Consider the following 14,418-nt stretch of genomic DNA (forward strand, 5'->3'; position numbering starts at 1 on the left):
ATGAGACAGATTTCTGGATTGTTTAGCTCTGGCTAAAAGTTTCTTTGCAGAAAGAAATTGTCTAATTTTGAGCAACAACATGGATCTGTATGTTGACACTAATGCATCAACCAACAGCCTGTCAGTGTGTAGACGTGTAACTTGTAACACTGAAAATTTCTCTGTATAATTTCTCACATCTTACAGTAATTTAGATGCTTGCAAGCATCGGTTTAAAACTGATCTTCATATTTTCTTTAAATGTGACAGAGAAACAGAGCAAATTAGAAGCAAATAACGAAGCTTAATATTAGTTTTTAACAAATGACTGATTCTTCCACATGCATTTTTGTTCTTTTGAGCTGAACCAGGACCAAAATCTCAGTGAGTTTAATAGAAAGCTGAGAACTGAAACTGTGCCTAAATTCTTAAAATGCATGCTGTTTCCCATCTGATATGTCAGAATTGATCCAGGATCAGAAACAAGGATGGATCCTTTGCCAGTGGCACTACTCATGGTGATATTTGGTGCCAAATTAAACTGTCCGTAGCTCTAAAACGTAGCTCAAAGCCAGCAGTGGGTAAAAAACCTTTCTGACATAATTATGCAAACACATTTTGGGCTAATCTACTTGTAAATCTGATTCTTACCAAAAACCTTTGAGAAGCACGTAGTCCAGTTTGTTAACACTTGAGTTATTTTGAAGCCTGTATTTACAATTTTCACATTAGTTGTTTAACTGGACATAAACACTGCACGAATAGAATCACCAGTCACATTAAAAAAAAGGCTTTTGGTTTATAAAAGTGCTTGAAGTTACATTTTTATTATGCATGTGAGAAGTTATTTGACTTTTCTGCTTCATTATGGCTCAATCCAACATGAACAGCTTCTCTGCACGTGCTATCAGGGTGCTGAACAATTCTAGTGCACCGTGATTGGATAATATGTTTCCAGGCTCAGATGTTGATTGGCTCTTTGAATGTTGGGCTGCTGCCATCTTTACAGTTTCACAGTTCTCCCATGAATTTCTTTAAGGCTTCTCCTTATATGTCAACTGTGATTGGATGCTTTGCCAGCAGAACTCATGCTGATATTTTTCCCAAAGTAGACTAAATTGAAATTCAAAGTGTACCTCCAAGTAAGGCTCTAAACTGTCTGCCACATGTGAAATGTTAATATAACCCTTACTTACGTGTTAAGCAACATTCTATAAAGATGTCTTATTGAAGACTAATCCACTTATAAAACAGGGGGACCTGTGCCATCAGGCTGCCAATGCAACATAAAGATGTTCTTTACTTTGGGAGCCTTCTCTACACAGAGTGTGCATTATCTTTTAAAGCGTTGACTTGTTTCTGGAGTGAGTCAGCTCCAGTAAAAATGCTGTCTCACTGCTCTTTTGTAATGACTGAACCGAGCCCTTTGTGCTTCCTGCTTGGCTACACCTTGCATTAATTTTCACAAACTGTAGACAAAGATAGACAACAGCTCGAAACAATCAAGAATTCACCACCAGAAAACAGCCTGGCTAATAAGCAGCTTTGCTGTTCTCTGTGACCTCTGTGAGTATTGTACACGTGTCTTTTTAAGAATCTGCAGCCCTGTCCATTGTGTCCTGCTGCTCCTCTGGTTTCAGAGGATCAACTGACCAGCTCCTTTATTAGCCAATCATCACATGCCTAGTGCCTTAGGGATTATCAGGGATAAAGAACTATGGCAGAATGGGTCTTAACTGTTTCAGCCTTCTGCGTCCGGCTTCTGGCTTTTAAATGAATACCCTGTGCACAGTAAACAGCAGGCCTTAATAATAACAACGGAGAAATGCCCTCTCAGCACCATTTCAGTGAGACAGTACATCACTGTGAGAGCCTGTCGCAGCTTTACAAATGCCTGAAGTCTGCTCCTTGGCTTTGGCTATTTGATGGTGTAGTTTTCACAACGAAAGATTGTTATTTAAAGGGATAGTTCACCTCAAAATCTAATTCATGTTATTTTTTCTCTGGGCTGTAGTGATGGTTATCTTTTTTGGGTGTACGGCATGCAGTTTTGGAGACATCAGCTGTGGAGATATTTGCCCTCTCTTGATTATATCGAAGACCCTGAGACATTTAAAGGACACAGCAGCCTCCTTCATGCACTCTGGCAGGAAATATAGACTCTATAAATCACACAGCAAATGTAATGCATGTTGTACTACCCTGTATATTGTTTCGACTATGTAGTTTTTCCTATTTTAGCCTTTAAGAATGAATGAAAATAACAGCCTCCACTGTGCTGATGGGGATGACTTTTTCTACTTGACAGTTGTAATTAAAACAACAGTTTTCATATGAAACTTTCTCAGAATTATTTTTCTGAGAAAGCAGGGAACGAACTTTTTCAGTTGAAGTGAATTTGCTTCTCGCTGTGTTGCAGATATGCCAGCCTGTATTTCTGCTGTGCCATTGAGGACCAGGACAACGAGCTCATCACGCTGGAGATCATCCACAGATATGTGGAGCTGTTGGATAAATACTTTGGCAGTGTGCGTTTGTGATGTCTGACTTCCTAATATTATTCTTAGTTATAATTCCCACGTGCTGAGCTGTTCATTAATGTTTAAAGTTATTGCATGTTGGTCACCAGGTTTGTGAACTGGACATTATTTTTAACTTTGAGAAGGCCTACTTCATCCTGGATGAATTCCTGCTGGGTGGAGAAGCTCAAGAGACGTCTAAAAAGAATGTGCTGAAGGCCATCGAGCAGGCTGACCTGCTACAAGAGGTAAGATATATGATAAAACCACCATGGGAACAATAACAGTTTCAAATACTACATTTCTGGTAAAGATATTTTACACTAGTACACCACTATTTCCTATGTATATATTATATTATATTGAGGATTTCTGGAAATCTGGAGACATCCCCAGTTATTGGTGGTGGCAGCAAGTAAGGTTTAATACTTTTTGGCTCAGTTTGCAAGTCATGCATTAAAGCCAGTCTTTAGACAAAAAACATTTTGTAGTAGTTATTTTTCTTTTAGTCGAGGGTGGATTTAATCCAAGTATGGTAAACTGGTCTGTGATTGTTTCTTTTATTGTTTTATTGCATTTTATCACTACTTCTCAAAAAAATTATTTTTAATTCGCTAATGAAAATATGTGGATGAAAAAGCATGTTGTGGCTTTTCTAAGAAAGAAACATGTAGCTTCTTCTTCTTTCTTAGAAAAGCCACAGTGCGTAGGCCAGCATGGGGGAGGTGACCCACTGGTGGAAATGCTGAAAGTGGTGTAGAGAGGACAAGCAGCAATCTGGCAGCCAGAGACCATGGGAGTTTGATGAAATGTAGTGATTTGTAGACAGGTGAAATGGGTGATTAAAGAGTCAAAGTGATTGAAGTGACTGCCAGTGGAAGCAGTGACATATAAGCTAGTAAATACATGGTTATCAACCTATTTGGAACGTGGAACAGCTGCTTTGTTGAACAGCTGTCAGCTACAAAGCTGCTCCATGAGCGAATCGTTTTATATCGTTTATCACCAGGTTATTATCTCTCTGAAAATCTTTATGTCTATGGTGAAAATAAAATGTGTTTATAGTTCGAAGGGAGATGCATGAATTGTCTCTATGAAATTGCAGATATTTTTAAAAAGTCTTTCCAAGACCCTGAGATTGTTGTTCAGATATACTCCAGTGAAAAAGACAGCTACAATCAAAGGTTTGTAGCTGAGAATGTCAGACTTTCAATTTTGTAAATAATGAGTCTTCCCGTCTGACAACACAAAGTTACTGAGACCTGCAGACTAAACCAGCCACAAAGTCACTTTTTCTGTGGTTTTTTCTTCTTGTTCCATTTCTCACTGCAGTGTCATCAAGTGATCCTCTAATAAGATTCAGTCAGTGATTTGCTGTAAAAGCTCCATAATAGAATCCATTCTCAGCTTCTAATGCCAAGCAAACATTAAGAAATACTGGTTTTGCATCGGTAACTGCTGCAGCCTTAAATAGAAAAGCTGATATTTTGACTGCCTTATTTTCTTTCATAGGTATGCTGTCATAATGGTGGATGATTGTAGTTTCATCAGACCAATCAGAATGAAATAAAAAGATAGAAGAGAAGAAGTGAAGGGCTTCACCAAGGAGCAGTATCAGACAAATAAGGATTATTTTGAAATACAGGTCATGCAAAGCTACTCTACTAGAGTCAGAAAAAAATATGGAGCTTGAAATCAGCACCATTGGTCCACGTTAATTAAATTAATGTGAGGATTATAGTTTTTATTGTAATAGTTAAATTTCATGCAGCACGGTGGCACGGTGGTTAGCACTGTTGCCGCACAGCAAGAAGGTCCTGAGGTCAATTCCACCATCAGGCCGGGGTCTTTCTGTGTGGAGTTTGCATGTTCTCCCCGTGTTTGCGTGGGTTCTCTCCAGGTACTCCGGCTTCCTCCCACCGTCCAAAGACATGGAACTTGTGGGGATAGGTTAATTGGATAATCCAAATTGCCACTAGGTGTGAATGTGAGTGCGAATGGTTGTCTGTCCCTGTGTGTTGGCCCTGCGACAGACTGGCGACCTGTCCAGGGTGTACCCCGCCTCTCGCCCTATGACAGCTGGGATAGGCTCCAGCGACCCTGAAAAGGATAAGTGGTAGCGAATGGATGGATGGATAGTTAAATTTCATATAGTAGAAGTAAAAAATGTTTCTTAGAGTTTACCTCAAAGTGACAGCTGATTTTACTTTACACTCTCCAGTCAACCCAGGAAGTTGTTCAGCTCTTTTCATAATGCTCGACTTGAGTTATTTATAGTGTTTTTAAAGCATTCACAAGAACTAATACTCAGATAAGTCTCACTGTTTTAGAGTCACGCAAAGAAACGTTGACCTCGTTACCCTCAACTTCAACTAGAACTTTCTTTACCCTTTATTATTTTTACAGAAGGTTCAATGTTGAGTTCTTGTGTCTTTCTATGTTGCATCACTTCCCTTAAGTAGAGGGAAGGCTCGGCACTGCTGGTGCTATATGTTTATTCTCTTTTTACACATTTTCTCACATTGGAGTCCTGATGATCATTTCTGTCTTTAATTTTCAGTGCTGCATGAATACAGCCCTCAGATGATTCATGCAGCCATATTTTTGAAAATATTTTGTGTGTCTTGCTTTTAGTTTGCTTGATCTTAATCCTGATTTCTGCTGACACATTTCTCCCTTTGCTTGTTTATTCTTTACTGTTGTGATTTGCAGAATATAGACTTTCAGATGCGCCTGTTTGCAGGTAACACTTTGTTAAAAAATCCCTATTCTGTAGTGTTAGATCTGTAGCTTTAGATTCACCAACACAATGTTAAATCCAGCAGAAAAAAAAGATACCAGCAACACCAAAGTCTCAAGTGTCATCAGCACACTTTGAATTTTGAAGTTGCTGATATGTTTTCTGCCTCATACTGACCCTATATCAACTCCAATGTCTCTGATGTCACTGTAAACCTAACCAGCAACATTTAATGTGACGAATAGTTACACAAAATTGCTTAAAAATAAAATAGCATTCAGTAGTTTTTAATGAAGAGCCTACATTTCTAAGTTACTTATAAAAGTTTCTGCACAGGCCTGGTTCAAGGTTGGATGTGGGCAGTGCTCAGGTTGTAGTCTTCAAACAAACCCTCATTGTATTCACTGCTGTGACAAACAGGACACTTCTGTTCTAGATTAGCATTTCATATAGTGGGAGCGTAATTATAGCATCAAAACCACAGTATCGCAGCAAGGGTCATTTTGACCATAAGCGCTGTCAGCAGGATACCAGTACACACTGATCACAGCTCCACAGCTGGTTTTTCACCCCACTCTCAATCCCGGGCACAATTAATGTTGTTTTGTCAGCGTCTGACGTAAAAAGGGCGATTTTACTAAACGGAATAAAATAGCGTTGATAGGTGTGGTTGGTTTTATCGGTGATTTACAAACGTTGCACTGTTTTCTAACCACAACAAAAACACGGTTCATTTCAATATGACATACCCAATGTGCCAAGAGCTCTGACTTCAGCAAGTGTACGGGACATGCAAAGAGACACAAAAGCACTTGTGACCCAGACACAAGAGCATGACAACAGCGGTATCTGGTATGGCAAAGTCAGTGGATACTTTACTACAGGCTTAAAATTCCATAAGTGAAATGCTGTTGCACATCCTTGGAATAATAACAAGAAGCACCTCCACTCACCCTGGACAACAAGAACTGCAGGGCGCAAAAAGAAAGTGTCCTAGAAGCCAGGGAGAAACCAGAAAGCATCAAAAATAGGCCATGTTTGTGCATAATATCATGACTTATGCATATTATATTCACATTTGTTTTATTTCTTGCAGTTTCAGTACAGTAAATCTATTTTAAAAGTTATGTTTTTCAAGATGGCACTTTGATTATTATTTTAAGCATTCAGTTTTTTCTCTTTTTAATAGAGCTATCTATAAAGACTACAGCTTCTGTTGAATTTATTTCAGCATATGACAACAATAGCATTTTCTGTATTAAATGCTAAAATAGCCAACACATTGACCATTGAGACAACTGTCAAATGTGTACATCTGTCCATGGTCCTGAAATTATAGCTATAGTTTTTTAACACAAATGCATTGATCAGAATAAAAACAAAAAGCACTTCCAAACTATCAAACCAATTCAGAACATCAAAATGAAAAATGGGCTGCTATTATGACTTCCTGTGCCTGCCATCCAGGATCCTATCCTGAAACTGATCAAGCCTTGATTAGTTTTAAATTGCAAAGATGAGTTGCACTCATCAGTGCTGATTGTCTCAGTATGATTTGAATATGTTGGCAGTCTGTTTCCGTTAATAATACAGACAGCAGTTATTTGCAGTCCTTCACCAATCTGCCTGCGAGTGGTTGCAGTCAGTCTGAGTTGGACCATGATTGTTTAGAGCACCAGGTGACCTATGCATTTGGCTTAAGATTGAAAGTGATCGCCCAGAGGCTGAACGTGTTGCCTCCTCAGCCTCTAGGTCACTGCAACTAGTGGGAATTGATTTCCAAAGATGCAACCATGGAGGTATCATTTTTTTCTTTTTCTTTTTTTTTTAACTAGTTGCGAGGTTGCCATCCTACTTTACTCTAGTGTGACAGAATGCTAACCAAGTTTAAGTAGCTAAAGCTAAATGAATAATTTATAGTGCTTTATTTAACCAAGTAGTTTTTAGTAAACATTAAAAAAAATCAGCATGTGAAGAAGAAACGGACATCCTGAACAAAACAACGTGAAGCACAGTCTCCAAGGTGACAGACCTTCGGCTCATGCCATTACCATGTGTGTGTGCGCTCCCACTGTTTATTGAATGTATAAAGATCAAAAGGTAACACCCACGGAGAGCTTCAGAAAAGAGCGGACTGTTCTCAGTTTTACCAATTTGTTCTGGCCAAGTCAGGAAACACTTCAATGTTTCGATCTAGTGGCTTTCATTGGAGCATGTCTGGTACAATGTAAGTCTAATCAGTCAGTTAGACAGCAGACTGATTGGTTTCCTGGATTTGTTTGTCGAACATTTCGTCTGTTAGTGCTCCAAAAGGCCACCGCTAATGAGTTCTAGGAAAGGAAATCAGGCCACGGCTGACAGCCCATTAACATCTACATGGATAAAAGTGATGTGAACCATGGAGAATTTCTGAGGAACACTTACTTTTTGTAAAGCATAAATAAAAAGATTTTATAAATGCTCCTATTAACGATTAAAATTGTTTATTTATTTTACAGTTTAATTGAAGTGAATTGACTAAAAAAATGGTTCTATCCTTTATATTTGATAGAAATGTCTGTGAAGACATTCAGGAAATACGACAGATTAAAAAAAAGTTTGAAATTTCACTCAAGTTACAACTGAATATAAATTGGACCTAAGTGAGTGATGTGAAGCTGGAAAGCATTTAGAAGTCTGAATGTGGTTGTTTGCCATTAGTTGCGAGGCTGCTGCCACCACCCAGCCAAACCCATTATCCCAGAGGACAAACCGTAAAGCTGTTCATTGATTTATCGACAGCAGGACCATCAGATGGAGAACATACTGTACTGAAAGGCTTAGAGTAAGGCTTTTTCCTGTAAGTGTATAAAGTAGGTAGATCTTTAAAATGATTTAGCTGATTTTCTCACTTAGGAGGAAGTGAGTTCAAAATCTGAAGGGGACGAAGCCAAATCTGAGTAGAAGAAAGGGAATGAGGTCTCTGACTGGCTCAATTCTGTATTTATAGAGCCAGAGTGAAGACTGGGGAAGTTTGCCAAATGAGGAGATCTTATAAAGAACTAGAGTCCGTCCATGCCTCCATCCAGAGTATTGATAAGTACTAGACTGCATGGGTTTCCAGTTCTGCGTGCCGTCAACTGCATGTACGCCTGTCAGTGTGACGGTCTCATAACTCTGAGTCTAGATACAGGCTGCGATCAAAGGGTAGTCCGACTCTGCCCATACAAAGAAGAAACCTTTGCCTCTTTTAAATTTGATTTGTTTCAATGTAAAAAAAAAATCATCTTCCTCTGCACCTCTGGACCACACCCAGCGCCTGTGTGACTCATTTGGACCATTTGCATGTGTGTTCTGCAGTTACACAACCTAACCTAACATTACGCAAAGAGCAACTCCTACGTCAAACCAAATTCCTAAGGTGCATGCTCATTGTATTTTTACATTTGTGCAAGGTTAATTCATTCAGTACAAAGTTTGATGACTTTGCACGAAAACAAAAACAGGTTTAAGTTCCTAGTTCGGCTGTTAATTGTCTCATTAGGTGGTACACGTACTAGATTTGTCTGTTGTTGCTGATTCTACTATAAGGCAGGAGATTATGCATAAACCACCGGAACTGTATCATGTGCCATCGTGCCCTCACTCACAGAGACATACCAACCCACACACTGCTTATCAACCACACTAACAGCTCTTTTCCACTAATACCTACTTGAGTTGGTTCGGCACGGCTCGACTCAGTTTTTAGGGATTTCCACTGAGTTGTAGTACCTGGTACCGGGCACTTTTTTTAGTACCTACTCGGCCAGGGGTCCAAATGATCTGAGGCAGTCTGAAAATATAATGCCAACAGACTGCATGGCACAGATTGACGTCACTCAATGAGTCATGAGTCTCTATCATGAAAATCAAAACCACCATTATTTAAAAAAACAAAAACATCCCCTAGCAAAGATAAATTGGCTTCACGAAAAATAATACCCTCATCCCCGAGTCTGCCAAAAAGCCATACACCGTGTAGCAGATGTCCTCCTTTGTTGAGGCTAGGGCTGCCACAAACGATTATTTTGATAGTCGACTAATCAGATCATGCATCCATTGGACGAACAACGTACAGCTTATTGCACCAGCATGCATCTGCTCTTATATAACTATCATTAGCTTACAGCTTGCTATCTAAAATATAACAGGACACCGGAGTATATTCTCGAGCATCTCACACTTCTGATAATCAGTTGTCTGCTTGACGTTTATTCAGCTGTGTAAAAACTATAACTTTAATCTCAGCCAAACCGATTTACTCAGGAACAAATAAAATACTGAAAAAATCCAAACAATAACATTTTTAAGTTATCTAAGTGACTTATACAGTGGGGCAAAAGTATTTAGTCAGCCACCGATTGTGCAAGTTCCCCCACCTAAAATGATGACAGAGGTCAGTAATTTGCACCAGAGGTACACTTCAACTGTGAGAGACAGAATGTGAAAAAAAAAATCCATGAATCCACATGGTAGGATTTGTAAAGAATTTATTCGTAAATCAGGGTGGAAAATAAGTATTTGGTCAATAACAAAAATACAACTCAATACTTTGTAACATAACCTTTGTTGGCAATAACAGAGGTCAAACGTTTACTATAGGTCTTCACCAGGTTTGCACACACAGTAGCTGGTATTTTGGCCCATTCCTCCATGCAGATCTTCTCGAGAGCAGTGATGTTTTGGGGCTGTCGCCGAGCAACACGGACTTTCAACTCCCGCCACAGATTTTCTATGGGGTTGAGGTCTGGAGACTGGCTAGGCCACTCCAGGACTTTCAAATGCTTCTTACGGAGCCACTCCTTTGTTGCCCGGGTGGTGTGTTTTGGATCATTGTCATGTTGGAAGACCCAGCCTCGTTTCATCTTCAAAGTTCTCACTGATGGAAGGAGGTTTTGGCTCAAAATCTCACAATACATGGCCCCATTCATTCTGTCCTTAACACGGATCAGTCGTCCTGTCCCCTTGGCAGAAAAACAGCCCCATAGCATGATGTTTCCACCCCCATGCTTCACAGTAGGTATGGTGTTCTTGGGATGCAACTCAGTATTCTTCTTCCTCCAAACACGACGAGTTGAGTTTATACCAAAAAGTTCTACTTTGGTTTCATCTGACCACATGACATTCTCCCAATCCTCTGCTGTATCATCCATGTGCTCTCTGGCAAACTTCAGACGGGCCTGGACATGCACTGGCTTCAGCAGCGGAACACGTCTGGCACTGCGGGATTTGATTCCCTGCCGTTGTAGTGTGTTACTGATGGTGACCTTTGTTACTTTGGTCCCAGCTCTCTGCAGGTCATTCACCAGGTCCCCCCGTGTGGTTCTGGGATCTTTGCTCACCGTTCTCATGATCATTTTGACCCCACGGGATGAGATCTTGCGTGGAGCCCCAGATCGAGGGAGATTATCAGTGGTCTTGTATGTCTTCCATTTTCTGATGATTGCTCCCACAGTTGATTTTTTCACACCAAGCTGCTTGCCTATTGTAGATTCACTCTTCCCAGTCTGGTGCAGGTCTACAATACTTTTCCTGGTGTCCTTCGAAAGCTCTTTGGTCTTGGCCATGGCGGAGTTTGGAGTCTGACTGTTTGAGGCTGTGGACAGGTGTCTTTTATACAGATGGTGAGTTCAAACAGGTGCCATTCATACAGGTAACGAGTGGGGGACAGAAAAGCTTCTTACAGAAGACGTTACAGGTCTGTGAGAGCCAGAGATTTTCCTTGTTTGAGGTGACCAAATACTTATTTTCCACCCTGATTTACGAATAAATTCTTTACAAATCCTACCATGTGAATTCATGGATTTTTTTTTTCACATTCTGTCTCTCACAGTTGAAGTGTACCTCTGGTGCAAATTACTGACCTCTGTCATCATTTTAGGTGGGGGAACTTGCACAATCAGTGGCTGACTAAATACTTTTTTGCCCCACTGTATATCATGTTTAACCTGAGTAGCAAAAGACAGCAGTGGGTTTGAAAACGATTTGCCGGGAGTCCGGTGTTCTCAGCGGCTCTAGTGAGCCTTGAATCCCGGCTAACTATCGAGCTAGTGGGTAACAGACGTCTCCGAAAAAGTCGGAGCGCTTTTGAAAATATGTGGTGTCTTGATAAACTGAGCAGATATTTGAAGTTTACACAGCTACATTCTCGCCTGAAAATATGTTAAACGTTTATTTTGTGACCCAGAAAGAATAATAAGAGTAATATTAAAACTAACTAGCTGCCGTTGTTGGAAACTGAGCAGGGCCGCGCTATGAATTCTGGGACACAGTTTCTTCTTCTTCGGGGTTTAACAGCAGCTGGCATCCTTGTACATGCAGTGCTGCCATCTTCTGTTTCAGTTCGTTATTACACTCTTAAATCCTACTACTTATTCCTGCAGCTTTTGTGATCTTACAAAGCTTCAAACAACGCATCGACGATTTTAATAGTCGACGTAATCGTGACTAGTCGACTAATCGTGGCAGCCCTAGTTGTGGCATTCATGGCCTCACAGGCATCACAGGACTTTTGACCGCATTGCTATAACAACCCTACACAATTTGGTGGTACTCAGTTTTAATGGAAAACAACAGAAACCAAGTTGAGTTGAGCTGAGTCAATACCAGTGGAAAAGGTCTATTACTGCCAGATTTGGTCACCTTTTTGACACTTTGGTCAAGACCTTAGATCCATCGGAGCGGTGCCTGCAGAGGTGAATTGCTGCCGCTGAGCAATCCAAACACAGAAATAATGGAAGTTGTCCAGAGGTGCAAAACTTGATGATCATGAAAGGAGATTGGACAAATTTGAGGTCAGGTAAGGTTTTCATTTTGATCGCACCTCGTACGTGACACAACATGAGGGTCATAACAGGCACCAAGTCAGTTTTGAATGTTTAGACATGTCTGAGTAGACTACCAGGCAGCATAATTCGAACCTTCCTACTTTTGCTTTCGTCGATTCTGATTGTAAATTTTGATTACTGTAACGTTATTGCAGAAAATTAAAACTATTAATTCTTGTCATTTAAATTTTTTCTGGGATTTTAAATTGAAACAAATATGCTGCCTGTGTGAAGACCAGCTGTTGTTCTAACAGCACTGAATGAAACTGTTCAAATTTATGATGTTGTACATGATTTCTTTTTACGCTATAAAATTATTATATAAGCATTTGTACTAATACTGTTCACTTTCATTCATTCTTATTAATTGCCAATATATATTGAGACAGATAGATTGCTTTTTTTTTTTTATAATTACAAATCCAGAAGAAAAGACCAAAACCAAAGTGACGCTCTCTCCATGTTTGCTGATGTGGTTGATAGCTGTCACAACAACCACATCTGTGCTTAAAAAAATAAAAATCTTATGAATATAAATGTTTTAATAATTATTTAAACATTTAAATAATTATTTGTAGTTCCTATCAAACTTTGCTCACTTATTATAAATATTAGCATTTTTTAGGACTACAGTGGAACCCCGACTTACGAATACCCCATTTAACGAAAAATTCAAGTTACGAAGGCACTTAACTGCAATATTTCTGCCCGTGTTATGGCAAAATGCCCGCGTAACGAAATCCGCTGGCTCTGATTGGCTGAGCCCAGAATGCCTACAATGCCCACAATGCCCTCCGAATCATGTGACAACCCCTTTGGCTTTCGTACTTGCGCTTCGCTTTTCCAGTTGAGCGACGTATTGTTGTTGCAGTTAGCAATTAGCCTATAACCTATCGTTCACTCAAAAGGCGCGATGGGTGCTTCGACTTACGAAAGACCCTCGGGAACGAATTAATTTCGTAAGTTGGGGTTCCACTGTACTTTGGGTGTAGAATAATACACGTGGTGTGGTACAAACTGTTTCCAGCAGCGTAATGGTGTTTGTTGGATTACCTTAAAGTTAACGACAGGATGATTATTTGGGATCATGAAGGAATGTGTCACACAGTGGAGCTCTGAGACACAGAGGAATGAGTCAGACCAGTTCATCGATGGTTTTGGTCTTTTCACAGTGAGAATCAAGAATGTCACCAGCATGAAAACCAGCGCTTGATAATTAGTCACTATTCTGATGCCTCTTGTTTTTTTTAGTTATTTTAAATTCAGGAGAGCAATCACATCAAATTAAAAGCGCTCCTGGTGATTGAGAAACTGTTTAGTTCACAAATTTCTTGACAGTGTAATTCAGTAATCAGGCTACTCAGCAGGAAGCTTTAACACCACAGGGTAACAGTGGAACATCAGATGATAAACAAACAGACAAATCAGGCTCCATTTTAATTACTTTAGGGGCAAGAATGTTTCATTTTAATTTTCCTTAAATTTAAACTTATATTAAGTTTGTGGATACTAAAAACTGCAGGTAAAAGTGATGCGGGAGGAGCTGGGCTCATTCTGAGTTAGGTCCTTGTGCCTTTAGGCATTAGTAAGTGCATAGTGCAGTAATTACATGGAAAACATACCACAGGGGATTTGGTTGAAGCGATTTCAATAAGCCTTTAATGAAATATTTCTCAGGAGCTGGCCATTACTTTGGTGCCAGGAAGGAGATCTTTTGGAATAATGATGCCTCAGAAGGTTTCCAGCCCTGCATGGGAGACATCAGAGATAAATTGAGCAGAGCCATCGCCACAAAGAGGGCACAGTTATTGTGGTGGTGCACGGTTAATCTCCTACTCCCTCAGCAGAGTCTGTAGATGTGTAGTACCCGCATTGTAGGTTGCTGAGAGTCGTGACGACGGTGTATCATACTTACTTTGTCCTTGTAAAAATGTTTGCCTCACAGGTATGGTGGTTCCAAATATGGCCTCTGAGTCTTCTGGTCTTTTCCAGAATTAGCCCTGCTAAGGTGAATGCGTCGTGTCTGTGGATTTAGGCTGTGTGTACCGCTAGAGCCCTCATGTCTCAGTGTTTTAACTGTGTGAACTAATCAGCCACAACATTAAAACCACTGACAGTGAGGTGAGTGACACTAATTATCTCATCACAGAGGCTCCAAGCCCATTGTTCCTTCAGTGGTCTGGTTTCAGTCATTATGCAAAGGTACTGTTTATAAGGTTGGGAAAACCTGCAGCCAGCTGAGACTGAAGAAGTCACTTAGATGAGTGACGAAACGTTTCTCCCACTGAAAACGCTACGTTCAGATGAACAGAATCAACTTTGGAGGATTTAC

At 40.1% G+C, this 14,418-nt stretch overlaps 1 protein-coding gene across 5 annotated transcripts in view; it reads left to right on the forward strand.

Annotated features, from left to right (window-relative positions):
- Positions 1–14,418, forward strand: part of LOC113015795 (AP-1 complex subunit sigma-2) — a 33,864-nt gene that overhangs the window by 7,441 nt on the left and 12,005 nt on the right. For 2 of the 5 annotated variants that reach the window (XM_026158095.2, XM_026158097.2), the window contains exons 3-4: positions 2,399–2,507; positions 2,609–2,746. In XM_026158095.2, coding sequence (XP_026013880.2) covers positions 2,399–2,507; positions 2,609–2,746 — 247 coding nt within the window. Of the gene's footprint in view, positions 1–2,398; positions 2,508–2,608; positions 2,747–5,210; positions 5,242–14,031; positions 14,095–14,418 lie in introns of all 5 variants that reach the window. The other 3 variants (XM_026158092.2, XM_080297698.1, XM_026158098.2) reach the window with 3 other exon arrangements.

The sequence above is a fragment of the Astatotilapia calliptera genome, chromosome 23 (assembly GCF_964374335.1).
Source record: "Astatotilapia calliptera chromosome 23, fAstCal68.1, whole genome shotgun sequence".
Taxonomy (NCBI): domain Eukaryota; kingdom Metazoa; phylum Chordata; class Actinopteri; order Cichliformes; family Cichlidae; genus Astatotilapia; species Astatotilapia calliptera.